At 38.8% G+C, this 27,784-nt stretch overlaps 1 protein-coding gene across 1 annotated transcript in view; it reads left to right on the top strand.

Annotated features, from left to right (window-relative positions):
• HADH (hydroxyacyl-CoA dehydrogenase) overlaps window positions 1–19,224 on the top strand; it is a 20,838-nt gene extending 1,614 nt beyond the window's left edge. The window contains exons 2-9 of the mRNA XM_025894949.2: window positions 2,216–2,307; window positions 2,557–2,685; window positions 3,890–4,047; window positions 8,808–8,934; window positions 12,955–13,044; window positions 13,992–14,064; window positions 17,155–17,271; window positions 18,290–19,224. Coding sequence (XP_025750734.2) covers window positions 2,216–2,307; window positions 2,557–2,685; window positions 3,890–4,047; window positions 8,808–8,934; window positions 12,955–13,044; window positions 13,992–14,064; window positions 17,155–17,271; window positions 18,290–18,408 — 905 coding nt within the window. The 3' untranslated portion in view covers window positions 18,409–19,224. The remainder of the gene's footprint in view (window positions 1–2,215; window positions 2,308–2,556; window positions 2,686–3,889; window positions 4,048–8,807; window positions 8,935–12,954; window positions 13,045–13,991; window positions 14,065–17,154; window positions 17,272–18,289) is intronic.
• The last annotated feature ends 8,560 nt before the right edge of the window (window positions 19,225–27,784 follow it).

Here is a 27,784-nt window from a genome sequence, read left to right as displayed (position 1 = left end):
AGAAAGAAGCTGCTTCTAACTTGCCAAGGGAGCAGATCAGGTGTCATTTTACAAGTAGAATGCAGCAGCTAAAATGGGTATTTACCTGTCAGTCATCTGCAGAATTACGAAGTGGTTAATATTTAAATAGGGCTTATTTTCCCAGTGCTTAATCTCAGGCCTTTGGCTCTCAAGTTCACCTTTAACTTGATAGCTTTAGGACATAAAACTGAACAGTTCTGTCAGTGATGTAAAATTTAGATATTTGTTTAATTCAAAGAAAGAGCCTGTTGCCCAGGATACCAGGGTAGTTCACAAACTTCACAAGAGTAAGGGGAGTATGCAAAGTATCCCCAGATAGAAACTGACAGTGAGCTTGGAGCTCATAAATAGCAGTTCTCCATTTTAATGGATTAATGAGTTTCCTTCTCAGAACGGAAGGTGTCTTACATTCCTGGCAAATCTCTAGCAGGAGGAATACAGAGGGGTTTTTTTGTTTGTTTGGTTTTTCTTTTACTAAGGAGTTAGCTAGTTGTTTTTTCACTTGTCTGGTAAAAACACTCCTGTGTATCTTGATGCTAGAGCTTGAGGCTTCCACTAAAGGAACTATCAAAGAACAACTTTGAAGAAAGTTGTTCTCATGTTTGAGGAAGATGCACACTATGCAAAGTTTATAATCTTGCAGGGAAAGTGAGCTGATCTATCATATTCTGTTAGTCTGCACATTCTCAAAGAGGGGCATGTCAAGAGAAACATGTCTGGTATTTGGCAGTAACAGGGGTTGTAGGCTTCTACCACTGTTAAGGACCAAGGATTGTTTTGCTGACCATCTACCTCCAATTCATCAGTCCAAAATTATCTCAAAGCAAAGATGATTATAACACTGAGTGGTGTATCCCCTGTACCCTGTTAATAAAGCTGGTTTTCCTCCCTTGTTGCACACTTAGGAAATTGTCTCTCCTCTTTCCTTGCTTTTTCATACTGTCAGGAGAAGCTAACCTCTGCTAAAATGTATGGTTGAAAGCCATGAATTTATAATTTTACCACGTGAAATTACACTTCTGCATGAGAAGAGCATTAATTGACTCCCCAGCACTCATGTTTCTTATTTAGCATTCTTAAGATCATTGGGTAGTAGAATCTAGGCAAGTGTGTGTTTGAATTGCTAGGTGATGGTATGATCTTTTGCCATATTCTTCTTTCCTGTCCATGTAACTATGGGGGGAAAGCAGATGTTAATTTTTCTAGGATTTTTCACCAACTGGTCAGTGATGGTTTCATAAATGGATACTCAGAGAAGCATTTCTTAAAAATGTGCTTGGTATTGATTTTTCATCTGAAGATTAAAGGGTCTTGCTGTACCCTTAAATGATCAGCAACAGATGAAGTGTTAGAAGTCCAAGCTTGGTTTAAGTGTTTTTTATCCAGTTGTTTTTATGAAATAGCCATAGCGAAAATAAAAGGAAAAAAGTTGGATAAAGACATGCCCATCTGCCAGCTGACCCCCTGTTAAAGCTCTACTGCTGCTGTCCAGAGGCAGTTTGGCATTTCTTTATTAGCTGTATTAGTGAGGCAAATTCGATGAGAATGTCACCATGCTTTTCTTCATGAGGTATCTCTGTATTTTTCATTTCAACTAGCTTTGTTGGAGTAGGTCTTGTGGGCACATGAGAGTCTTTAATCTACGTATAAGATTAAATGTAAGGTAGAAGATTGCAGAAGGAAAGCTCTGAAGTTCTGTCTTTAAAAACCATCAGTGGAACCATGTTTTAACATCTGTTTTATACAATTATTATATTACAAGCTCTGTTAATTTAGGAATTCTGAAAAGGAAGATAGGCTGTTGCTAACTAGCAAGAGGAACATTAATGAATAGTGAAGTAACAGATAATGAACAGCTGAGTGTGAAAGTGATGTTATACGTTTGAAATTAATTTAAATTCCAACCAAAAAGACAACTCAGTAGTGCTGTCTGTAGCTGAGCCAGTGTTTGCACCAAGTATGTAGTAAGGAGAGATAGCAGGTCATTCAGGTCTGTGCAGAGTCCTGGAGTGGCAAACATTCACTGCTACTCCCAGCTCGGCTGTCACCTTCCAGTTGTTGCAGGCACGTGCTCATGGCCTGACAGCAGAGCTGTCGCTGTGTCCTGGGAACACAGGGTTGGTCATCCCTTATGCCACCTGTTCGCCCTGCCAGCATTCCAGTTTTGGTCTCCACAGCCCTTTTTCCTTACAAGATACAAGGATCACAGCTAAGCCACTTGTTCCTTTCAAGGCAGCTGTTTGTTCTCTAGCCATAGCTGCAGAATTCAGATGTCTCCAGGCACAGGTAGGGTTCTGCAGTCAGTGTGGGGCAAAGATGGATTTCTTTTTCCTTTTCTCTCAAGTTGAGACCTTTATTCCTTCTAGCCTACCCCAGCTATCTGCAGGTTTTTATGATTTTTCTATGAAAGTGCATTTGGTTCAATGTCTCTTTTGCCTAATTCATTGCCTGGTGTATTGTCTACCCCAGCACAAATCAATATGGTTGGTTCTTTTATGACATTGATGTTGAATTTTTTTTTTTTTTAACTTTCAGGTTGCAGCAGCCAGTGGTCACACGGTGGTGTTAGTAGACCAGTCAGATGAAATCCTTAAAAAGTCCACAAAAGGAATTGAGGAGAGTTTGAAGAGAGTGACAAAAAAGAAGTTTGCAGATAAGCCTGAGGTTGACATCTTCTTTATTCCTCTAGGAAAACTTAGGAAAGTAAAAACTACCATATTCGAGTTCTGATATTGCTTACAGCTGTGCATTATAGAGCATGTTAATATACTGGCTTAAAAGAAAACTTTTTCCAGTGTACTGAAGAACTTCGATTTTCCTTTTTTTTAATTTAGGGAGATTGAAAGATGTCTTATCTGGGAATGCACCCATTTTATCCAAAAGCAAATAGTAACAAAATTGTCTTAATACCTTAGTAAGGAGTGGGGGTTTTGTGGTTTTTTTGGTTTTGTTTTGTTGGTTCCCGTCCTGGCCCCAAGACTTGGGTACAGGATTATTGCAAAGGAAAAGAGAGTGCAAGTAACATGAATTAGATGTATAAGATACTGTTCATTTACATTACTGAGTAAGACTTACATAGAGCAAGCCACTGTGGAGCAGTTGATGCATCTAAATTTGTATCCAAAGGGTTACTTGTTACTATTCTTGTTTCTCTAAATTCCACAACAGATTCATTTCTTCTTTTGATACATATTAACTTATATTATGTTTACCGGGATTGATGATTGCCAGTAGAAATGATGCAACAGACAAAGGAAATTAAAAGGGCTTGTACCTGGATAACCAGAGCATACATACATACATACATAATTATGGGGAGTCTTTTAATACAAAGGAAAACTGTCCACATATTGCTTGTGGGTTTTGTATGCCATTGTATTCTACCATGCAAGTTTTGGGGTTTTTTTCACTTGTACTATGTCTCCATTTACCCTTGGTGAAAAGTCTTGAAGTTCTGTTTGATTTCTGTCCTCACAAACTGTGTCAGCAATTTTCAGATTTACTAGTGAAAAAACATTTTTTTCCCCTGCATTTGCACTGAAACTGTAGCTACTGATTGACCAACCAGTTGATCACTGAGACTCTTACCCTGAAGGCTGGACTGCAGCAAATGGTCTTCCTAAAAGAATTAATTCAAAGGTCTCCTATTTGCTTCAAAGCAGATTTGACTGGCTAGGAAAATTTTGTCAGTGGAAAGCATTGTGTCTCTACACACTTAGTACTTGCTCACTGATTTGGAAACGTGGCAGACTGCCTGCCAAGTGTTTTTGGCAGCTCAAAAACACTTCAGAGCACATAAGGGGATTTTCATGTAAAAGTAAATTAAGTCATTGTAAATAGACATTATAACTTCTTGGAAATGTTTCAGGCTGGTGCTGAGTTCATTGAGAAGGCCTTAAAGAACCTCACAACGAGCACAGATGCAGCAGCAGTAGTCCACAGCACAGATCTGGTTATAGAAGCCATTGTGGAGAACCCAGAAGTCAAAAATGAACTCTTCAAGAGGCTGGATAAGTTTGCTCCAGAGTATGTGTATTTTTCCTTTTACATTTTGAAACTTAGACCATTGTTTCTGGTGTTTTTGTGCTTAATGTTAGTTCTCTATTTTCTTAGCTGCTTTTTTTTTAAAACCAGTTTTTTTTTTTCTCTTAGACTAACTCCAGACCGTCATGTTGGTGTGGAATAGTTGTTGTACCAGGTGCATATGTTACAAACACTCATAGATGTGTCCACCAGGTTTTTTGCTTGTTGCATTGCTTAATGTGTTACGGTTCCAGGTATGTTTGGTCATGAAGCTTGTCCGTCTACTTGGCCGTAGTTCAAATCTAAATCCAATTGCAAATGCACAACAGTAGAATAAACTTGTTCTGGTACACATGGGTTATGCTTAACCTCTTGTTCCCATATTTAAATTGGGAATTGGGATGATAAAATATTTGGTTTTAGCATGCCTGGCATGAACAAGTTTTAAGAAGTCTCAGCCTCTTAGCCGTAAGTCTCAGTCATCTCAAAAGTGTCTTAAGTGAACCAAGTTTACTTTATATACAAGAGTTTGGAAACAGATCATTGCTGGTTATTGTGTGGTATAAAAGTGTAAATAATTTTTTAATATGCACTCATTCAGTTACAGTCCCTGGAATTTTCTTTGAACTGTGACTGATAACTGTTTGAAGTTATTGTTGAATTGTATCCAAACCCAAAAATGCTTTTAAGCTGAGCATGCAGTCTCAGAAGTTTGGACCTTGTAATTGATGACTCAGGATCACAAGACCTTGACTGCTTGCAGGTTGAGATTTTAACTAGTATAGCTAAATCTGAGGATATTGACTAAGAGGTATTCTAGACTGTCTAGATAAGCCTGTCAACTAGTCAAGCTGTGGCTTGAATGTAATGTTATCATTAGTTGAATTCAGCCTGGGGAGATTTTTTGGCCTTTCTCATATGGTCAGTAGTTAAAATCACCTGGTACTTTTGAAAGCAATAAATGGTCGCAACCAACCATGTACTGAGCACAGGGTAACTTGCCATTACTCTTAATCTGACACACATAAGTAAGTAGCTGTCTTTGGCAATTATGAGAATACCTTGTAGTGATGAGATTGGGCCTGTTTTGTAAAAATAGACCAACAAGTGCCCTAGTCTTTAATGAGAAAGTTGGACTGTACTAAATAGCAAATTGTTTAGAACCAGTCAGCAAGGAAATGTGGGCAGAGGGACTTGGAGCCTCATTTAAAAATATGTATGTTTGGAACACCTGAGGCTGTGTTTCGTAAGACTGAGCTGTTTGTCAGCATAGCTGCCTTAAAACATTAAATTTTACATTACAGAGTGTTAAAAGATACTAGGAGTTGTTCAGATATGCTTCTTCCCATTGCATCAGACATGATTTTTCAAGGTTGGGAAAAATGACTAGACAAGAAGCCTTCCATTTAAAAGGATATTTGGAAATTATGATACACACATGGATCTCTTACATTTAGGATAAAGAAAAGTGGAGTGAATGGCGAAGAATATGGGTTGCAGTGTAGAAAGCCTAGATGAAAGAAAGAAAACTGGTAAAATAGTGACATTTAGTAGCCAAGTGTTAAAATATTAGCTATTGGATACAAAAGGTAGTTTGTAATTATGTAAGAAGTATAGAGTTGCAGATCCTGTGAGCAATGTGGGGAAAGGCAGAAATGTCTAGTGAGTATTTTTCCATGCATTAGAAGGAAGCAGTAGACTTCCTTCATCCCACACAGCACTGTGGTGGAATGGAAGGCTCTCCCTGTCAGTGCAGGCATTCTACAGCCGTTGCTAAGACTGAATAGTTCAAAACTTGTAAACATATTATATGGGCTAACTGTTCTGTCATGCTCAGTGAGGGTGGTGGACTTCTGGTCAATTGATATGGAAGACAGGATTTGTTTCAAGATAGCTTTGAATCTTAGGACAAGCTTTGCTTCCGTGGGGCCCTGGCCATTGGGACCCTCTGAAGTGTGTGTTACAGGCAGAGACTGTGAAAGACCAGGCTTCTGAGGAGGGAGGACTTGCCTTAATTCAAATCTCAGGACTTACCATGGGAATAGATGGTAGCAGATGGAAATGTAAAGGGCTATGTGTTACAGTTGCTCAGAGAAGATGATGAATTCTGCCTTTGAAACAGAAGCTGTGTGAAACCTTGCATTTTTCTTCTTTTGCACTTTATTTCATGTCTCATATGTTTCCTTGGCTGCAACAGCTACGTGTTCCTTTCCCATTTTTGCACCATGATGACCTCTCCAATGAAAATAAGTCTGGGGACAGCAGTAAACAGAAGCATTGCATTGAAAAAACAAAGCACAATTAACTTAATTCCTCCTCCGTTTTCTTATAAAAGAACTGTAATTCCTCTGAGAGTGGATCTATTAATGTAAGGGAGTGGGAAAGCTGTTCTTTATTGAGAGAAGTTGTATTTGTGAATGGGGAGTGAATTTCCCTTAAGTCTTCAGAACAAGTGTAATGAACCAGAAGAGTGTGGCAACCCCAAAGCACATGGGGAAGTCAAGGTATTCCTCATCTGGGTAACTGTCCAGGTGAAATGGTGAATGGTGTTTCCTGGATCCCATCAGTCTGAGAGCATAGTGGTTTATGTTCTTAGAGCTTTGCAAAATTCCTTGAGTAGGTTCTGTTCCTCTCGGTGTTATACTCACCCTCCTAACATGGTAATTGTTACTGTGTTACATGGTCATCATCTTCAGAGCAGGATAAAGCATTCCTACCCCCTCTTCAGTTTTGTTTTCCTTTTCTTGAATTGAGTCAGTTTTGTGTTTCCATTATGGAAAGGTCAGGCAAGGGTTTTTGTAGGATATCCCCACGTTCTTTGTGGCTTTTAGTTATTTAAACAGTGCAACACTTTTCCAAACAGGGTCATAATGAACATGACAAAAGAATTTTTGTGTATCCACTTTAAGAACACTTCTGTACTTGCTTTCTGTTTATGTCTGGGGTGTGGGAATGCCCATCAACATTTCTTGGTCTAGGATTTATCTTTATATGTGGGAACTCAGCTCAGAACTGGCTGAGTCTTTCAGCTGTTCACTGTGTTAGAATCAAGGTGTTATAAAACTGTTACAAAGGAAGTCTTGTTCAGTGTTTGCTGTGTGAGGGAGCTGGGCTGTAAGAGTCAGATTTATTGATATGGTCTGCTTCTCTCGTGTTGGGCTCTGTTTTCGACGTCTTCCTCTGACCCACTAGATGGCACCAGGAGAAAGCACTCTGGTGCCTGGAAAAGCATTGCTATGGCTTCACTAGTACTGTTGCTTTCCAGAGCCTTCCAACTCTGCTGCCACCTGAAGCATGGATTATGTAATTCTAAGTCAAAGAGGCATGAAATTCTGTTTTAAACTCAATTGAAATCAATTGGTTGGTCAGAGCAAGAAGTGTAAATAAAATGCCCGTGTACACAGTGCAAATGTATTTTCCCCCCCCAAGGCTTTATATTGTGTGAGGCTACAACTATTCACCCATAGAAGTGATACTGAGGTAAAATCTCTTACTTAATTGAACTCAGGTATAAACCTAACAATAATTACATTACACAAATCAGTGTGATTAAGTTTTATATGAATATTTGAATTTTTATGTACGGTGGGAAACATTTGGTGAGGATAAGTGACTTTTGAATGCACTGACCTTGCAATGTCAAAACTTTGAAATATAGAATACTTCTTTTAGTAACCCACCTCAGAACAATATAAGGCCCATTTATGGTGAGGAAATAAGAAAAGAATATTTGTGAGAAGAGTAAGCAGGAATTTCCAGGATTTTTTTATTTCCTTTTCTATAACAAAAAAGAGAACATAATAAACAATAGAAAACCATGTGGGTGTTTTTGTCCCAGAATGTTTTCTTTTAATGCCACTATAAGATGTTCCCATAGCTTGGACATAACTTCTCTGAAAGCTCTGTTGTGAAGCTCAATTATATCTCAATGAAATGTAAGCAAAATATCAATGTAGGTTAACATTTGATGAGTCTGATAGGATAACTTTTTGAAAGGACAGTAGGATCTAGTCCAGAATGGAAGATATGGTTTTATCTCTGATTTATTTTCTGATTTTTGTGATTTGAAGAAAAAACCGTTTAAGTTTTTGGTGTGATGTCATTACAGCAGGGCAGTTGAGGTTCTGACGTATTTCTGGGGAAAAAAAATCCCAAACCACAAACCAAACCATTATAAATTGCAGTTATTAAATCTGGTTTATGTCTGGAAAAGGACTTCATGTAAGTCTTAAAATTCTTGGCATGTTGTGTATCCTTTGCAGTGTCCTGTGCATGGTGGTATTTATCTGTTTGTTTCCCATCAGCTCTTTGCTCTTGTAGCAGGTTTGCTCATCCTGTCTACCATTGATCATTATATAAAAAAGTAGATTCCACATTTTCCTTAAGGCTCCAAAGTGCATTTTCAATGTGGCAAATGATTGGGTTTCAATAGATGTGTAAATGATTAACAAAAAAATTACCCTTAGGTTTCCAGGATTGCTGAAGGAGTTATCTGGAATGTATCTGGGGAGTTAAAAGAAATTTTCTGCTTTCAGAGTCTTTTTTCCCAGCACCTAAGAAATGTATTCAACACACTTCCTTGACAGTCAGAAACTCTCACAGTCCTTGCAGTGGCTGTACTCACACCTCAGCAAAAGAACTGTGATAAACTGCAGGAATATTTCTGAGGATTCTGTGTATGGTTAGCCAGTGGGTATCTATTTCTGTTTAGCGCATCATTCTCCTACTGTCATTTATGCAATCCATATATTTCTTGTTTCCAGCCATACGATATTTGCAAGCAACACTTCATCCTTGCAAATCACAAACTTGGCTAACTCGACCACCAGGCAGGACCGATTTGGGGGTCTCCATTTCTTCAACCCTGTGCCTATGATGAAGCTTGTGGAGGTAAGTCTCTTAGGACTGCTCCTTACGGTGGTTACTATGATCACATTCCATCACAATAACAACTGCAGTGCAGCAATGCAGTTGTCATCAGTGAGACTTGAGTTAGATGAAAGAGTAGATCTCAGTTTGCAGCATTTCTGATATGGAATTAGCTTCCTCTAGTGATAAGAGGATGGTGCAGTCTCTGTTGAGGGGCAGGTTGAAGAGACAGAGGTAACTCCTTCAGTCTCGAGGCTCCGGAGTCCTCCACTGAACTGCCAACAGAGGTGGTGTTTGTAGTGATCATTTTAGGCACACAGGCAGGCTGATTAATAAGAACTGCTGCTACCGGTAGGAATCAATAGAAAATTACATGAAATGAAATCTTACTTCTTGTCACTTTTGAAATAGAATCAGTCGTGTTTGTTTCATATGTTTTGTCCGGAATTATTACAGTATTTCTCAGCCTTTAAGGAAGCATAAAAAGTTTTTACATAACTCTTCAGATGTCTTTTCTAAATATATTCTCTTTGGCTACATCATATCATTTCTAAAAATACTGAAATGCAGAGTAGAATAACATTCCAGTATAAGAGTTTATCTGAGCCTCCAAAGTAAGGGTCACATTACAGACAAAACAACAGGTCTTTCTTTTTCTCACCTTTCCCCCTTGTGGCTGACCTTGATCACTAGAATTTACAAACTCTAGAGTAAGTGGAAATAAATTGTTATATTTGGCCACTCTGCCCCAAAGTTTCATGTACTTCATACCTTTAAGTGCTTTAAATCATTTTCCTCTGTCCCATGGGCCATTAGTTCTAGTACTGCTTTAGTGACAAACACTTCAAACGTGTTGTGCCCCCATTTCGAATGCCCAAGATTCACGTTATTATAGTTTTTGCTTGTTTCCCAGTAAAATATATATATGCAGATGTTTGCTCTATGTCTTTGCATGTATCGTTCTCCTCTTCTCCCTTTTGGAATGCTTGAATCTTTTGGCTGAAATGAACAAATTTGATTCAGAGTATGGTTGTCTGATGAGCACTCAGACACCTGCGAATTCTCTCTCGCTGAATTCTGTATCCAGGTGGATTTTAAAATTCTTTTTTAGTTTAATATTGCATCCTGTATATTGTGACTAAGTGTTCTGGAGAAATGTGGTAAGAAGGAAAGGGAGGAATTTTATAAGTTTGTCAGATGTAACAAAAATATTTAATGTAATTCCCTAGGCTAACGTAGACTTCATTGATTTCTGTACCAAGAAGGACTTGTTGGCAGTAATTTATTTCTGTGAATGAAGTGTTCTATATCTTAAGGCTAAAACAAATCACAGTCTTGAGAAATCTAAACTAAGAATCTGTGAGATTAGAAAAATACAAGATACCTATCATTGTTTATTAAAACCAAAACCAAAGAGTCTCTGTTTGACTGCCGTGCTCAATCTTTATAATTTTGAGGTTTTTCACATGACTTATGTCCTGCCCCAGAGTCGCTTCAGTTCATGAATAGTATTTGAAGAACTTTAAAACACAGAACCTCTGCTTTCAGTGGCTTGATGAAGAAAGGCACCAATATTAGTAAATCAATACACTTTTTAAAGCTTTTTAAAAAGCTTTTAAAGCTTTTGGTTTTGTTTCAGGTTTACTACTGTAAATGAGGATTGGCATTGGCAAACACTCTAAACAACATTTTCTATGTAAAACAGCTGTTTCAATTTGAAATAATTAAGGGAAAAATCAAGAGAATCACCAAAACTATGAAAGATACTACTGAAATTGCCAGTCATTTCTCATGGAAGCTGTCCTTCATGGGTCACAAATCTGCAGTACTTTTGAGTATTATCTGTTCTTTTCCTAGATTGTGGATCTCATGCTCAGAAAGCACATAGCTTTGAGGGCATTTCTTTCTCTAATAATTCAAAAAAGCTAGCGCTAGTTTTTCAAAATTCTGAAGAGTATATTAAAAACTCATTCTTGAAACTGTTGCAGATATTTTTATCAAATATCAAAGATCACTACTTTTTCTACTGTGAAACAAGCCTTTTTCTCAGTCCTAACTGGTGTGAGGTTTTTTGTGTTTGCCTTATGTCAGTTATTAGAATGGGGGAAAATCTCTCTGTGACAGAGAAAGGCTGTGAATGTTGTCTGCCTGGACTTCAGTAAAACCTTTGATACTGCCTCCCACAGCATTCTCCTGGAGAAGCTGACAGTCCATGGCTTTGACAGGTGTATTCTTTGCTGGATTAAAATCTGGCTGGATGGCTGGGCCCAGAGAGTGGTGGTGAGTGGAGTTACATCCAGCTGTCAGCCAGTCACTAGTGGGGTTCCCCAGGGCTCTGTGTTGGGGCCAGTCCTGTTTAATGTTGTTATCAATCACCTGGATGAGGGCATTGAGTGTACCCTCAGTAAATTTGCAGACAACACTAAGCTGGGTGGGAATGTTGATCTGCTGGAGGGTACGAAGGTTCTGCAGAGGGATGTGGATGGGCTGGATCCATGGGCTAAGGCCATCGGTATGAGGTTCAGTAAGGCCAAGTGCCCGACACTACACTTGAGTCCCAACCACCCCATGCAGCACTACAGGCTGGGGGAAGAGTGGCTGGAAAGCAGCCCAGCGGAAAAGGACCTGGGGGGTGCTGGTTGGCAGCGGCTGAACATGAGCCAACAGTGTGCCCTGGTGGCCAATAAGGCCAATGGCATCCTTCCTTGGATCAGAAATAGTGTGGCCAGCAGGACCAAGGCAGTGATTGTCCCTCTGTGCTCAGCAGGGCTGAGGCTGCACCTCGAGTGCCCAGTTCTGAGACCCTCACTGCAGGAAGGACATTGAGGTGCTGGGGCAGGGCCAGAGAGGGGCAGTGAAGCTGGTGAGGGGTCTGGAGGGTAAGTCACATGAGGAGCAGCTGAGGGAGCTGGGGTTGTTTAGCCTGGACAAAAGGAGGCTCAAGGGTGACCTTATCACTCTCTACAGCTACCTGTAGCCAGGTGGTTGTCAGCCTCTTCCCCCAGGCAGCTAGCAACTGGACAAGGGAAAATGGCCTCCAGCTGTGCCAGGGGAGGTTCCAGCTGGACATCAGGAAGAATTTGTTCACTGAAAAGTGTGGTTAAACATTGAAATGGGCTGCTGGGGAGGTGGTGGTGTCACATCCCTGGAAGTGTTCAAGCAATGCCTGGACATGGTGCTTAGTGCCATGGCTGAGTTTACATGGTGGTGTTTGGTCAAAGGTTTTACTCGATGGCCTTCGAAGTCTTTTCCAACCTTAATGATTCTGTGACTTAATGGTATGAATAAGGAGGTCAGCCTTATGTACTTACGTATAGCAGTTTTAGGTTACTGCACATGGAGACTGGTTTCAACACAAATATTACAACTAGTTCAGCTTCTGCACATCTGTCTTTTTTGCCTTTTTTTTTTATTTGGGGTGGTGGGAGTTGGGGCAGGGAATGGTGGTGGTGAAGTATAGAAAATACTATGTGTGACAGAAGGCTCAGCTGTGAAGAAAATCAAGATGGAAATGTAGTACTGAAAAGCTTACAGGGCTGTCACAAAGTTGCAGAATAGATTTTAAATTTTCTTTAGAAATTAGTGTATTTTGTGTTTACATTGGGCACAGGGTAGATGTTACAACCTGTTATATCAGGAACTGTATCTGTTCACAAGGTTCTCTGGAGTGATGTCTTTGTGTTTCCCAAGACAACAGAGACTATGCAGCTTTTGAAGTTGCTTTGTCTCTGTTGTCTCTTAAGGATGGTCCCTTTTACCACCCGTCCATAGTGGCTGAGTGGGAAAGTATCTTAAAGAAATGCATAGTTTCAAAATGTGCAAAATGCTGTATCTATCTTTAAAATGGATTTCTGTGTCTGTTACATATATATATCCAATATATATCCATTGAAGATCTTTTTTGCAAAACAAGTGTTTTGTGAATTTCTGGAATAATGTTCTAGATTACAATTTAATCATTGCTGTAATGGGGATGAGATGAAATGAGAGAGCTTCTGCTCATAAATGTGCTTATTCTCTCTCTACCTTCCCTCTGCCCAGGTCATCAAGACTCCAATGACCAGTCAAAAGACTTTTGAATCTCTTATGGATTTCAGTAAAGCAGTAGGAAAGAGTCCTGTCAGTTGTAAGGTGAGTATGTTTTGACTGTACAGTGTTCAGAGGATCTGTTCTTGTAGACTGTTAATTTTAAGGTGGTAGGTTTTAGTGGATGTAAGAGTACTTCAAGAATTTCCAGGTTGCTTCTTGTCCAGTTTATCTTCCATATTAAAAACAGTTTGATGAAGAAAACATCCATAATTACCACAAATTCTTAAATGTCAAGTGACTCTAGACATCTTGCCTAGAGCAGCAAAACTCACAAGTATCAGGGTTTACAGTTTTGGAGTCTGTTTTTAAACTCCTGCAAAAGCCTAGACTGTAGAGCTTAAGCAAGAACTCATTTTTTGCTGTGCTGGAGACAAGACTGTTACCTCTTGTACTGTGAGGCAGTTGGATGAATCCTCTCTGGTGTGTGCTCATTCCAAACTTTCCTTAAGACTGCAGTAACGAGATGCTAATTAATCTTCAGAGCTTTGCAGCTTTGGTTTTTTTCTCTAGAGTAACACCCTGCTTCCTAAGCACACTTTTTCTGAATCCATTAAGTTGTGGTCTGGGTAGCTTTATGCAAGCTATTGCCTTGAGTTTCACAACCCATTTCTGGTAGTGGACACACACAAAAAAACCTATTAAAGAAGAAATGCTCTTCTCCTATCCTTCAGGAAATGGCATCATCAGAATTTTGATAAAGAAAAGACATTTGTCAACTGGCCACATTAAATTGTTTTAAGATTAATTGAATTGGGCTTGTAGTAGTCTTACTGTTCTTTGTCATGATGAATGTTTATGTGCTATTCCTTGTTTGTGAAATTCATCTTTTGTGTTTTAATGCTGGGCAGATAGATCAGATGAAAAATACAATTCAGAGAGTATCATAAATTGATGATACACTTCATCCACTTGTTTCATTTGTCATATAGCATTTGAGTGTAGTACTGGTAAAGAATGTGTACTTAGAATCCCTTTTTTATTTTTCATAGGACACTCCAGGGTTTATTGTAAACCGTCTCTTGGTGCCATATATGATGGAAGCTGTTCGACTTTTTGAGAGAGGTATTTGTTGGGATGTTGATTTCAGGGAATGTTGACATATAATACTACTAAATGTTATGTCACTTCAGAAAAGCCTTGAGATTCCCTCAGAATTTTCAGATCTTAAAGGCTGGAAGTGAATAGTGAACTTCAAATATGAGCCAGTATGTGTAATGGGAAAGATCTTGCCTTCACTTTGAAATGTTAGGTTGTGAGGAGTTGGAAGGTAGTAGTTGTGAGGGAAATTCCTGGTGGTGAAAATGTTTCTGACTTGGAGGTGACAAGGTGAGTGTAATGCCATTGTAAAAATATCCTTTGCCGACTATTCAGGAACCTCCCTCTCTCTGTCCAAACAGACTTTGATAAAAGTGGTTGAAAATCCCATTAGGGGACGATTAGCAAAGTTCTCCTGAGTTCACTCATATGGGGCTTGTGAAATAAACCACCAATTTTCAGGTGAGGTAGGTAGTGTAATAGTGTCACACTGTGGTACTGGCATACAAGTGATTTGGGCTCAGCTATTGCCACATAAAATTCTGTGTCCTTTTTTAGACATAGGTTCCTCTGGAACTCCCATCTAGGTGATGGTCTCTCTTATATTGATTATGAGGGTAGGTAGAAATAATCACTAACCCCCAAAGAACCACTGAATTTTTCAAAGCCTTGGTACTTGTTTTGAAAAGAAAACAAGCCAGTAATGAATGTAGTGGATAAAGAGGAAATTACAGAGTGTAATTGCTTTTATTTCAAGTGCTCTGCTCATACTGCCATGATACTAAGAATGTCATTTGAAACATTTTGTTTTTGAAATCACTGGTTTTTTACAGATGAAAGCACTCCATTTTCAGGATTTCACCTAATATGCTTTAAATATTAAAAATCTCTTTTAAAGCACATGGAAGAGGTGGTTTGATCTCCAGAAAAAAAAATATAAAACAACACTACTTGTTTATCCATCAACAGATGTACCTAATTACATCTCAAAGGGAGAAAAGAGAAAATTTAGTGACTTGAAAGGCAAAGGCATGGATGTGAGGGGGCATTATTCTCTCAGAGAAAGTCACAGTTTTAAATAGAGTGTATGGGTGTTTCACTGTGTTTAAAAGGGGTGCCTTTGTTAAGTCACATGTATCATTGCGCATATTTCAGGAGACAACAGAACTTTTAATTAAAATGCAGGAGAAAACAGTCACTGAGTTTGTATGTTAAAATTGACTGGTTTCTGCTAAGCAAAACAATATTTTGATTTAATCTTTATTCTGTTTGTATTTTGTTCCACAGTATGATATTTCCAAACTTGTTAAAGTTAATTTGTGAGTTTTTAATGAAATCTATTTAAAAAGCTGGTTGATGTTTTGAGAAGACCGATGGCTGTCTTTTAACTCATATTTTCCATTGAGTCAGGTTAAATTTTTACCATATCCTTTGCGTTAATCCTCAGAATAGACTGTTGAACCAGATTGTCATCCACATTAGAATGAAATTGTGTCTCTTTCCCGGCAACCTCAAGCACTGAAATATACCTTTGTATTGGGCCAGTCCTTGAGTTTTTATTTATACAGAGTCTCATACTGTTAAATGTGCACTTTCTGCATAGGCAAAATACCTTTAGTATATTAACAGTGATTTAAACAGGGGGCATATGCATGGTGGTCTGTACTTCCCTGTTCTTAGTGGAAAAACTAAAAAGCAGTCAAGTTTATATTATATAGAGTCTGCTTTATACTAGGAGAGACTATTATGAATTAGGGGTATAACCCTTGCTTGTCCTTTTGCTATTTTTGATTGTATTGTAATGAAACTGTCTACTGTCGGGTGGCCATGTCCTAAGTTTGACAAAGTGGGACAAATTTGCTGATAGAACAAGTATGTGCACCTGCATCAGCTTCAAATGAGCTGAGGATTTAGGCGTGTTTGAATTTGGGGAACTGAAATGATATTAGAATTAAGTAAGGTTACTTTTCCAGGTTTCTCAGAAATAAAACGAGGTTTTAAAAAAGCCCAAACATTGTCAGCTTTAAAGAGTAAAGGGAGATATATATAAATTATTACTTCATATAAAACTGTCACTGGAGTTGTTGCCTTTACAAGAGATTTTGTAAATTTATTTCTAAGAATCTCTGATCTTAGGCATATAAATTGCATAGGCTATGTCTGCCAAGCTTTTGGACACCCTGAATGCCTGTACGCATTGAGCATGGAGGTTACTTAACAAGTACCTCTGGGGTTTGTATAACTTCATCATTTTTTACAGGATCTGCAAAGAACTGCACTGCCTTTATCAAAATATGTATTAGAATTAAGCAGTAGAGATGCATCTGCTTTGATGACAGTATAAAATATGTATTCCCAGGAAAAGAATGAGGTGAATATTAACTGTGACAATACAGGATTTGTATTTTTATAGGCACACACTGAAGTAGAAGTAATAAATTTCTGATAATTTTGATTTTTTTTTTTTAACAACTTCAGAATTCACAAATTTAGCTGCACCTGCGTAGTCTTTTCAGGTCTCTCCTATCTGCCATCTCTGATACCAATAGATATCCTCCAGTGAAAGCTGCTGTAACTAAGCATGCTACTCAGCTGCTACTGTTCCCCTCTCCATGCCTGCCTTATCCATCAGCTGGATATTACTTGTCTTCTGGCAGTTGTAGAGTAAGATTAGCTCTGTCCTGTGCATCACTCAAAAGCTGCTGCTGATCTCATGAAGATGAAATTTAGTCATTTCCTTACTTACCTATTCTGCTGCCTCTAAAAGAAACTCTTGATTCTTCATAGTGACCAGTTCTTCCTTTAGTCTTTCTGATAGGTTCAGCACAGTAGCTGTGGCTCCATCAGTAGCATAGTGATCTGTATTGAAATGCAGGAGGAAGCTAGAAAAATAGAAAGCAGGCCTGCAGGGCTTTTTTTTTTTTTTTTTTTTTGTGAGAGATTCAGCTTTATGCTCCACATGTGTATGCTGACTCTAGTTTTTGTGGCTCTGAAACATGCAGAGATTTCTGTGAAGAGCTGCACCAGGGTGAAATAACACCCTGTTAATTATTTATAAGTGGTGCCAAGTAGATGCGGAATCTTCTCTGTTCATCAAACTGTCAATCACTTCTCTAGGAGATGCATCAAAGGAAGATATTGATGTTGCTATGAAGCTTGGGGCTGGCTATCCCATGGGTCCATTTGAACTGCTGGACTACGTTGGGTTGGATACCAGTAAATACATTATAGATGGTACTGCATGCTTATTTTGTTCTGTTTTCCCCCTTTTTAGCTACACTGTAGATGTTCTAATGCAAATGTGACTCTTAATTATTTAAACTGAATGTTTATGGCATAGCCTTTTAACTGTTCAGGAGAAAGGAATGAGAATTCAGCTCAGAATGCTGTGTGAGTACAGCATTTGTACTGCATGCTTGTGCCCTTTGTACACAGTGGTGGTTTTGCTGACCTCATCGAGTTCCATTGGAAAATAATAATAATATTAATGATACTTTATATAGCTAAAAAGAATCAGTGGGAAGAGAGGCATACTTGGAGGTAAGAAATTCTGGTGAAAAGCCACAAATGTTGAGACTGCTTATCCTTTTTCTGCCAGCTGTGTTTTCATTCTTAATCAATAGGAAACGCAGTAAATACCTCAAAAGATATAAGTAAATCATCTCCCTTTCACTTCAGTTACTAAATGGATGAATGTCAATACAGTAAAAAAACCATACATAATTGGTGATGGCTTGTTGATGGTTGATGTATTCTTTTGAATGAGCAGCTTAAAGGCAGAATGTGACTTTGAAAAGGGCATTTTCAGTGAAACCTCTTTTGCTTTTAGTTAATACTGTGGAGTAGCATTACATTGTTCTAACTGACTGTGTCTTTCACAGGTAGAAATTCAAGTTGGAATTTCTTTGCACTTAAATTTCTTTTCAGCTAGCTGTTTTATTTCCTTGTACTTATCTATGTTTCAAAAGTTCTCCTTAATTTTTTTAAAGTATTAAAAATCCTCAGTCCTGGAGATTATAAGGCGTTCAGAGTACACTATGCCTAAAGACTAATTGACAGATTTGCTCATAATCATCAGCACTGATCTGTGCTTTATGAAGCTGCATTGAAGGGTCTCAGAGGGTTTACAATAAGTTCCAGACCTCCTTCAGTTTTCTGACCTCTGAATATTTTTCTAAGGAGATGCAGATCTCTATTATCTTTGGATATAAACAGAACTGTTACTAATTCATCCACTTCCTTTCTTTTCCAGGATGGCATTCATTAGAGCCCAACAACCCTCTTTTTGCACCCAGCCCACTCCTGAATAAACTGGTAGCAGAAAAGAAGCTGGGTAAGAAGACTGGAGAAGGATTTTACAAATATAAATGAATTCCACACCTCAAGAGGTGTTAAACTATCTGTGTGCTATTCAGCGTTGCCATATTACCGGTGAATTCTGTTTAAACCTACCCAAGGATGGCACAAGCTGCATTTAGAACATAACCCACCTCTGAACTGAGTGATTGCACTAGTTAATTATGGTCAAAACTTGATTTGGTAGATTATTTTTTTCTTGTAATTCCAAAAAGCTTTCTATGTACAGTGCCTTCATGAAATGTCAATTTTTTCAGGTGCAGTACAGAATGACGAGTGAATTTATCTATTAAAAACATTATTATAGTGATGGGAAATATCCTAAAAATAACCTCACTTTCTTAAAAATAAAGTTTTCAATAATTCTGTATTGAATGTCATGGCTTGCAGTTGGTGTACTTGGATGGAGTCCACTGGGTGGCAGTCTCTTTTCACGCTGGCAAACATAGCAGCGGAAAGGCAGTAAGTTGTTTTGTTAGGATTTTTCTTAGCAGCAGTGCTAATCTGTAGGTGTAAATTACAGTGCCTTGGACAATAATTTTTTGAAAGTCATATTTAAAAATAAATAAAAAATCCCACAATGGCAGGCTGTGACCCAGACAGAAGATTCCCAGTACAGCATTTAAAGGCAGAGCTCATCACTTTTGTTGGGATTTTCTAGCATATTCAGGTAGCAGTTGAGGGCCTACTTTTATTAGGTGCTGTAGAACGATAATGAAGATTTCTAGGTGATTTCTATTCTGAAGGGCCTAAGCTAGGAAGCTGGTCAAAGCTTCTGTATGTTTTCTCAAGTCCTGTAAATTGGCTTTATTAAAGTGTCATTTTTACACAGTACACTACTACTGTAGTTGAGTACTTTCAAGATTGCAGCTGGGAGTCTGTGCTATGTGAACAAATACGTGTGTCTGGCTGTGTGGGACACCTTCTGTTTTGCAACTTTATTTCTGTGGGGCTTAGTGGAACCTGAATTTGTCCGTGGTGGGAGCTCATCAAATCCTGTCTTTATTCCAAATACTGCAAAGCAAGTGGGCATGAGGGTTGGTGTTCCAGTTCAACTGAGTGGTAATGTTCCTCTACTTTGTGTACAAAGTCCTTACATATGTATTTTTTAATTAAAGAAATGATTAATAATTATTTAATGCCAAATCGCCTCTTTCTCCCTCCTCCCTCATCTAATTCAGATTGCATATAAAGAAACTGAGGCTGACAGATGTTAATTTCCTTGCACATGGTCACACAAGAAATCTCGGAGTAGAGAATAAAATTTTTTGGTTTACTGGATCCTAATTACAGGTCATCTGATTTTGAGCAGCTTGTCCTGAAAGAAAAGGGTAAGAGAGAAATGGTACTGCAGAGTCTCTTGTCTTTGCTAATATATTGGTAAATGGACTTGGTTTGACTAAAATAGAGTCTTGCATATGAAGTCTGTTTCACTTGAAGGTTCTTAATGCCTGTAGATCAGTTTAGTGACTTTTAAGTGCTGCAGGGTAAAGTTAGCTTCAGTACTACTGTTTTCAGTAGTAATTAAAAATGGGAATGTGTATTACTCTTGTGTCTTAAAAAATGCTGTTTGTTTTTTATGAAAACATTTAAGCAGAATTAACTTGCTACTGCTCTCTTTACTTGGAAGATCATCTTTAAATTGGAAATGGGTAGGTTTATAGCAAGGCATAGGCTATTTAATGTTAAATGTGGAAAATATTTTTCACTATTAAATGTGATATTTTAGAAAAATAAGCTTTCTCTAAAACAGTGTTTTCCTTTCAGGAGCTTTAACAGGCGTAGTATGTGTATATGTAATACATAAAAGAAACCTGAAATAGAGGCATTTTTAAGTTTGACTTGCTATTTGAGAAGAGACTTCTTTTTCTCAGTAGCAAATAGACCATGTGGAGGTACTTTATTGGTGGGTGGGAATGGTTTGTTTTATCAGCATGTGGGGTGCTGTGCCAGAATGAGGAGAGACGAGGGCAAAAACTTCAAATACTTCATCCTAAATCTCGATAGTGGTAACTGAAGCCATTGAATCGAGGTAAGCCTTTTCTTTTGCTCCTCAGTGGGGAGGCATGGAGAATGTAGAAGTCCTTTTTAAGGTTCAGAGTTGTGAGGAAATTGGTCAGAAGTAGGATATTAAATAGTTCCTCCTGAATTGTCGAAGAATTTCTACAGCTTTGATAGTTTAAAGATTTCTAGGGGCCTAAAGAATAGGTAGTGAAATGAAGGAATTGTCTGTCACCACCTTTTCCTCAGTAAAGATTATTTCCCAGCCCTTTCCTGGGGCTGTGACTTGATGCAGAGGTACATGAGTCACCTTCCACTGCATGTAGTGTAGACAAAGGGGAATCTCCTGCTGGTCGTTACCTCAGACTAGGATGTGTTACGTTAGACCTGCTCTTACCAGTGAGCTCTTCCTGAATTTTTAATAATAGTGGAAAAGAGATTGTGGGGAAAAAATGAGGGATAGAACAGAAAGGAGGGAAGGGTGTTTGTCTCACTGCCTACTTTTAAAACCTTTAGTCTGTGTTATCCTTTCTGTCAGCAGGCCTCACAGATTCAGTCAAAGCTTTGAGATCTAAGCTTGGCACAGCTCAAGGGCAGCCTGACAGCTAACAGCTGAGGAGTCGGACATGAGCCCAGCCAGCCACTGCAGCTGGGAAGATGGCTCCAGGTTCAGCATCTGGGTCATTTCAGCTGCCAAATACGCTCCATCTGTGGTCAACCTAGCTGCTGACGCGGCTGGGGAGGAGAGCACAGCACACTTTACAGAGGGAGTTGAAAACAGAATCTTAATTGCACTGGAGGAGGGTGCTCTGCATGAGTGGCTTATGAAGTATAAAGTGCAAGAGGTGGCAATGAAGTTTGATCTGAAGAGGAATTGGGTGTGTAGAAGTTAAAATTTTGCTTTGTTCTAACAAATGAAATATTCTCCATGAATGGCACTGAACACAATAGTGCTTGTATGTGGGTCAATAGTAGTGGCCGCACTGTTGAGTGCAGATGCCCTGAAGTTCTGAATCTGCATCTGTGTTTGCAAGTCATTGAGCTTTTCCAGTGTACTACCATAGGAGAGTAGTTTTCATGGAAGATACGGATATCAACTTGCAGTGTGGATTTGAATTTGGAATGGAAAGTGGAATCTGTTGCTTCCTCCTTCCTTCATTTTGGGTACTTGCAGAACATCACTTTGGTAGGAATTTACTTGGGAAAACAGCATTCCCAAATAATTTAATGTATATTAATTTTCTGTTGATGGAAGTTTAGTCCCTGGAAATGAGTAGCTGTCTTGAAGTGAATAGCCCAGCTCTGTCCAGATGAGAGTTTTTTGAACTTATGCCTTATTTTACACAATAGAAAGAAGGGTTGATGGAAAAACTGCATAAAATAACTTGGAAATCTGTCTTTTTTTCTTTCTTAGAATAGTTATATTTGTCTCCCAAGCCATCTGACCTGAGGCTTTTGAGCTGAAAATGCAAATGTCCTTCAAAAACCAGTTAGACAGAAGTTAACTCCGGCATCTAGCCTGGGCTCTTCAGAGCCATGAGATCCAGTACTACCAGCCCTGTGCTCCAGCAGTGAATCATGTCTGAAAGGCATGGTAGTGGCTTCTAAGTGATATTCAGGGTTTTGTTTTGGTCTTGTTTCCGTAGTGCCCCAAGGGTGGTCTTGGTTTGAAAAGGTCTTGTGTGTTCCTGACTTTTTACCAGGCTTTGGTCAGTGAAGTCTGCAAATGAGTTACATCACACAATGTAATGTATTTCTGTGGCCAGAAAGGTAGGTGCTAGAGGATGTAGGTACTAGCAAACAACCTCAGTTGGGTTACTTTGTACTGTAATTGCCGTGCATTATTGAGGCCCAACATCCCTGAAGGCAGTCATTTGGGTATGTGCAGTATAGTAGCATAAAGGTGGTGGGATTGCATTGTTCCTTGGGAAAAAAAGTAAAGATTATGACCAGCCATGAGGAAGCATGTGCTGTTTCTGCAACTGCTTTGGGAAGGCACTTTTGACTTTTTTATTTCATGAAAAATTCTCCTTCTTGCAGATAGATTGGAAAATGTGTGTGAAACTACAGGTGCTTGCAGTTCTCTAGTGAATTCTTTGTGTAAGCATCCACTGTGTAGCATCATGAGATACAAAATGTTTTCCATGTCTCAGAGTATTGCTCCGCAAGCCTATGTCCATTGTTATAGATACATAGCTGATCATTATTGCCAGTGTTCATACTAATAATTTTTGTTAAGCTGTCAGCACCTAATTACCAGTGTTTAATGCATGCTTGTTATTTTTGAGTCAAGAGAAAGCCACAGTACCAAGTGGCTTTAAAGATGTGGGCAAACCAGAAGCAGTTTTTTGTAGTTTGTAGATACCAACTTTCCCTAAAAATTTACTGCTGAAAGTTTTGGAGCTCATTTTTTCAAGAGAGGCAATAGTAGCTGTGCACCTGTAGCTGTGGTGCTACATTCTTACTTTTCTTACTAGTGCCACAGCAGTGACCCACATCTCTGTATTTTTATTCACTACAGTTTGCAGCCATGTGAGCAATTATAAAACTGACCTGAATGATGCCTTTTTGCTGTGCTTTTTGGAAGAGCTGAGACCAGGAGCAAAAGCAGATGCTGTGATTCTTTAGAGAGCTAGGTCTTTTCATGTTATACGTTCCTTCAGTAGCTTTTCCTGTTGTTCACAGCCAGAGGGAAGTGCTTGTACTGAATTCTGTTAGAGAAGGGTTAAGTAGAGCCACAATCTGGTAACTGTAAAGATGATTTGTAGAATGATCTGCCTTGAATTTTATGATCTTCTCAAAAGTTCACATCAAAACGGAAATCACTTTTTATATACCATTTGCTATCCAGTATACTGTTTCATTTATAAATGCAATGCTACACAGAGTCTTAAATTAAATGTATATGATCACAGAACTGTCTGTGATGATGTCAGGGGTTGTTACTGATAATATATTAATCAGATTTAGGTTTGTATGCCCGTGGAGCAGCTTTGCACTTGTTCAATTCACTCTTCTCTTATATCCCTTAGAGGTTTTTTATTTGGTTTTCTGTAAATTGCAAATAACTCACAGCAGTGTATTCCTTGCAGAGAAACTAGAACCATAAAGCTCTGATGCTGGCTGGAAGTTTTGGTTGCTTCTGGGGCAGGAATAATACAAAGCATCAAACCTAGTTATTAAAGGAGCCGTTTCTTTTGGAAACATGGTGGCATGAGGCATCACAGTGAGGCGTAAGGCCAAGTTTTGTTTCCAGCCAGGAGTCAGATGCTGTAAGTTGGCCAGGGCACAGGAGGATATTTTAGCACGAGGCTTTTGCTTGGCGGGCACTAAGGAACTTGTCACTTACTTTGGCTGTTCCGTGCTGCCAGATAACAGGATTTTTTTCCTAGCCCGTTGTTTGCTGCTGCTTTGCTTTGTGCATCTCTGTCCTGCCTGGTAACAGCTTCTTCTATTCTGGTCCAATTTTTCTGCCAGCAACCACTTCTGGGGTGGTTTTCTGTAAATGGACAAACCCTTACAGTATTTGCTAGTTAAAGAATGCAAGTTTTTTGTCATTAGTAACCAAAACCCCCCATTTGGAGTCTTGGCTTCAGCAACAAAAATGTTGTGGATTAACCACTTTCACCAGCAAGAGGCTTTCTGATGAGCTGTGGGAAGAAGTGTATGCTTGGTGGTAGGTCTACAGTAAACAGCTGGAATTTGCATGTGGTGAATTAGCACCAAATAAAATCCCCTTTTTTTTCCTTAATTACCCCTGCATACAAAAATGGATCGGTTAAACATTTGTGCAATAGAAATTGGTAAAACCACACATTTACAGTAAGTGGATCTTCTTTGCTCTGTTGGTGGCAGGACCTGTGTAGGTAACACAACAGTCTATGATCCAATGGAGGGACCATTCTGTTCCCTGACTCCTCTGCATGCAGTGATGCCCTGAGTCAGATTGGAGCACTGCAGCCGTTGGAAGGAAGCCCTGGCCTCAACTTGGAATCTTCAGCTACTTTACAGTAACTTTGTTTGAAAGCTGCTGTTTTGAATCCTACAAAGCTGTAAGCATAAGCAGGTGTAAGATATACTGCATTTATATTTCACAAGCTTTTTAATTCTTTGTTTTCTTTAAAGATGTTGTAAAAGATAAAGTGTTTCTGACAACTGCTTGAAGTCCTTATTTTTGTGAAGATGTCAAGAGGGCTAATGGATTCTTTACATCTGATGTTGCAATTCTTTCTTCATTGCAATTTAGGGTAGAGTTTCTAAAAGCCTTTTATTTCAGTTGGAAGCCTAGTGATGTTTTCCAGGATGTCTAAGCAGGTGAGGCATCTAGCTTCCAGTGATTTCTTCTCAGCACTGAAATCCCTTTCAGAACTTAAAGAAGTTTTTATGGAAGAGCCTGATTTTGGAAGTCCTAGTTTTATGTAAATCTTGAACTTAATTTGCAAAATAATGGGGAATATTAACAGAGAATCGGCATGGACTTTAATGACAAGTTTTCCTACACCCCTTCAGTTCTTGAGAGAATATGAAAGAAAACAGCAACTTCCATCATTTTCCTCCTCTGTTTGCTCTTTATCTACTTTCTTGAACAGCATTAGTTGCAGGAACAAAATTCTGCTCTTGCTAATTAGTAATTTCAGACAGTAGCAATCAGACTGTGCTTCTCACAGTTCAAAAAAATACTGTCTCCTGATTTCTTCACCCCCTCCCTTCACTTTCTTTTGAGTCAAAGGGTTATCACAACTGCTTATGGATGGATATCTGGGTGCTCTTGTGACATCATTGTGAGAGAGCGAGCAGTGAAAGTTAGGCACCCAAATAATGTTTTAAGCACCTTAAAAAACCTGTGTGAGTCCTTTGAGGAAGGAGCATGGGTGAAATAGACTGCAGGGAAATACTTCATTGAGAGAGAGCTGATTTGAATGAGGCTGTGGATTCTAAAAATCAGTCAGGGTGCTTTTAGGAAAACGGCTGTGTCTGTGAAGTGTGAGATTGATGATAGGGATTTAAATAGATTACTTTAGGGTAAGAGACGGCAGATACCTGGAGAATGTAATTTATTTAGTACTAGAGAGATGAATTTTTGAAGTGGTAAATTTTTCTTTTAAAAAGAGAATGGCAGATGCTGTCAATTTCACATAAGTGGTTTTCCCAATACCATCTCTTATATTTCTTTAAACAAAAGCATTAATTGAAACTGCGGAAGAAGTCTTTCTCTTTCTTAGTGACTTGGCATTTTAGTTTTGGCTAAGACTGAAAGCTATTGTTGCCTAAGTTGATGCTAAACTGGCAAATCTATGAACTGAAGCCAGTATTCTTACTTGGATCTAAGTTTGGAAGGACATTTGGTTGTCGTAGAGTAAAAGATGAACATAGAGTTTACCTCAAGGACAGAATTATACTCTAAAGATTATTTGCACAGGTTTACAGCTGAAAATGTTGCTTATCTTGTTGACACATGACATTTAAAGTAGCATGCTGACGGAAGGGGAGAATAATGGCAAACAATGATGAGTATGTCAAATGATCCTGCTGGAGGCACGGTCTTCACCCACAGGCTTATTGCTTCTTTGGCAAAGGGCAGAGTTTTTCTACGATGGCAGAGATTTCTAACATTACAAGGAGGAAAGTTTCCAGTGAAAACTGTGATTTTGAGGAATTGCGTTTATTGTGTTTTTAGGGAATGAACTGTTTTAGTAAGAGATAACACTGGGTTTAGCTATGGCTGGTATCAGTTTAACTTAGAATTTAATTTTAATTCACATTATGAGAGTAGTGCACAGGCACATAGCTCAACTTACAATTTATACTGAAATAGTGAAAGAAAATCTAAAAATCAATTTAAAGGAGCACCACTTTTCTGCTTTCTGCATGTAAGGAAGTTGTTTTGGAGAACTTGCTGAATCTGCTGAGGAATAGAGAGAGAAGTAACAGAGATTGATAATTGACATGGCCCCTGAAAATCCAGCATGTGTTAGAGGATTTTAGATACCTTTGAATAGAACTGATTTCAAGATGTGAATTAGCAAGAACATCCTTCAACCTCAACTATTGTATGCTCCAAAGAACTTGGCAGACTTCTATCGTGGTTAGGAGTTGTCATTTTCTGTGAATCACCTAATTTAATTAAGTATTGGCTACAATGTCTGAAAAAAATTGGATGAAATCTGGCAAAGGGACAGGTGAGAAAGTGCTGCCTAGTGTTCAGCTAGTAGTGGTGGGTAGTTGGGACTGGTGTTAGCATTTTTCCATTTCATCTTTTGTGTGAGCTGTTACTTCAGCTTAGTTACACCCTCAGCCTTAAGTGTAAGTCTCTCTGCACTTCCCTGGGATCATGGAAGAGTAATGCTACAGTAGTAGTAGTGCACAATAGGAAATAGTTTTAGTGAAACACTTTAATCCACACCCATCAACTTTCTCTGTGCTTTGTTCTCTCTGTTCTGTCTCACTTCCCTTGCCATTGCCTCTGAAAGTGAGGTAACACCCCCCAAAAAATGACAAGGGGTTAAGCTAGTGAGACAACTGCTGGGGTAAGGTGATCTGAAGAATTCTTTGAACATTGGTTGATCAATACAGTATATTCCATGGTTATGTAATTGTGTGGTAGTTATGATAACTATACCTGTGGTTGTATGCATCTCATTTAAAATATCCCTTAATTCTTCTGTCTGTGGTTTACATGAATTCCATATAATGGTATCTGATCCTTGCAACATATCTGGGAGCTGACAAAGTACCATCCTTCAAATGTGCTTGGGAACAGATATACAGGGAAATTCTTCCTTCAGTTGACTAGAAAATAACCTTTCCCCCTATTTTTAATTCAAATGGTATTTATTTCCAAACTGGATGGAATGAAAATACAGTTATGGGTGTTAGACCTGTGCTGGATTTAAGTCCATCTTTTTAGGTTCATAGGAAATCCAGCATTAAGTCATTGGAAAGGGGAAGACTGCTTCTGTGTGGACAAGAGCAGTTAGCAGTGCTGTTCCATCAGCAGGGAACTCCGACTGCCCATGAGGACAGGGCAAGAGCAGGGGAGTCAGTCAAACACAAGAGAGAAGGGGGAGGAGGGAGAAACCCTAGAGCAGGAGGGGAAATCGAATGGACCAGAGGAAGAAGGGAATAAACTGCTTGGTTATTGAGAAACTGCTTGCTATTCAGTTTCAGTAAGTAAGTTAAGTAAATTCACACTTAAAAAACAATTAAATATGGGGAGTAACTGCTTTAAAGTACCAGTGTAGGCAGAGCTAGACTGCTCAGTGGTTAACTGAGTGCTGTGAGTGTTTTTTTTTTCTGGGTCATGCAGTTATACCAATCCCACACAAAGGGAAACTTTAGACCGTATGTGAAATCTTCCTTATTAAATTTGTATTTTCAAACAGTGACTAAA

Source organism: Manacus vitellinus, unplaced genomic scaffold, assembly GCF_001715985.3.
Source record: "Manacus vitellinus isolate BGI_N305 unplaced genomic scaffold, ASM171598v3 scaffold_0_pilon, whole genome shotgun sequence".
NCBI classification, from domain to species: domain Eukaryota; kingdom Metazoa; phylum Chordata; class Aves; order Passeriformes; family Pipridae; genus Manacus; species Manacus vitellinus.
Note: the sequence above shows the minus strand (reverse complement) of the source record. Positions and strands in the feature narration are given on the sequence as shown.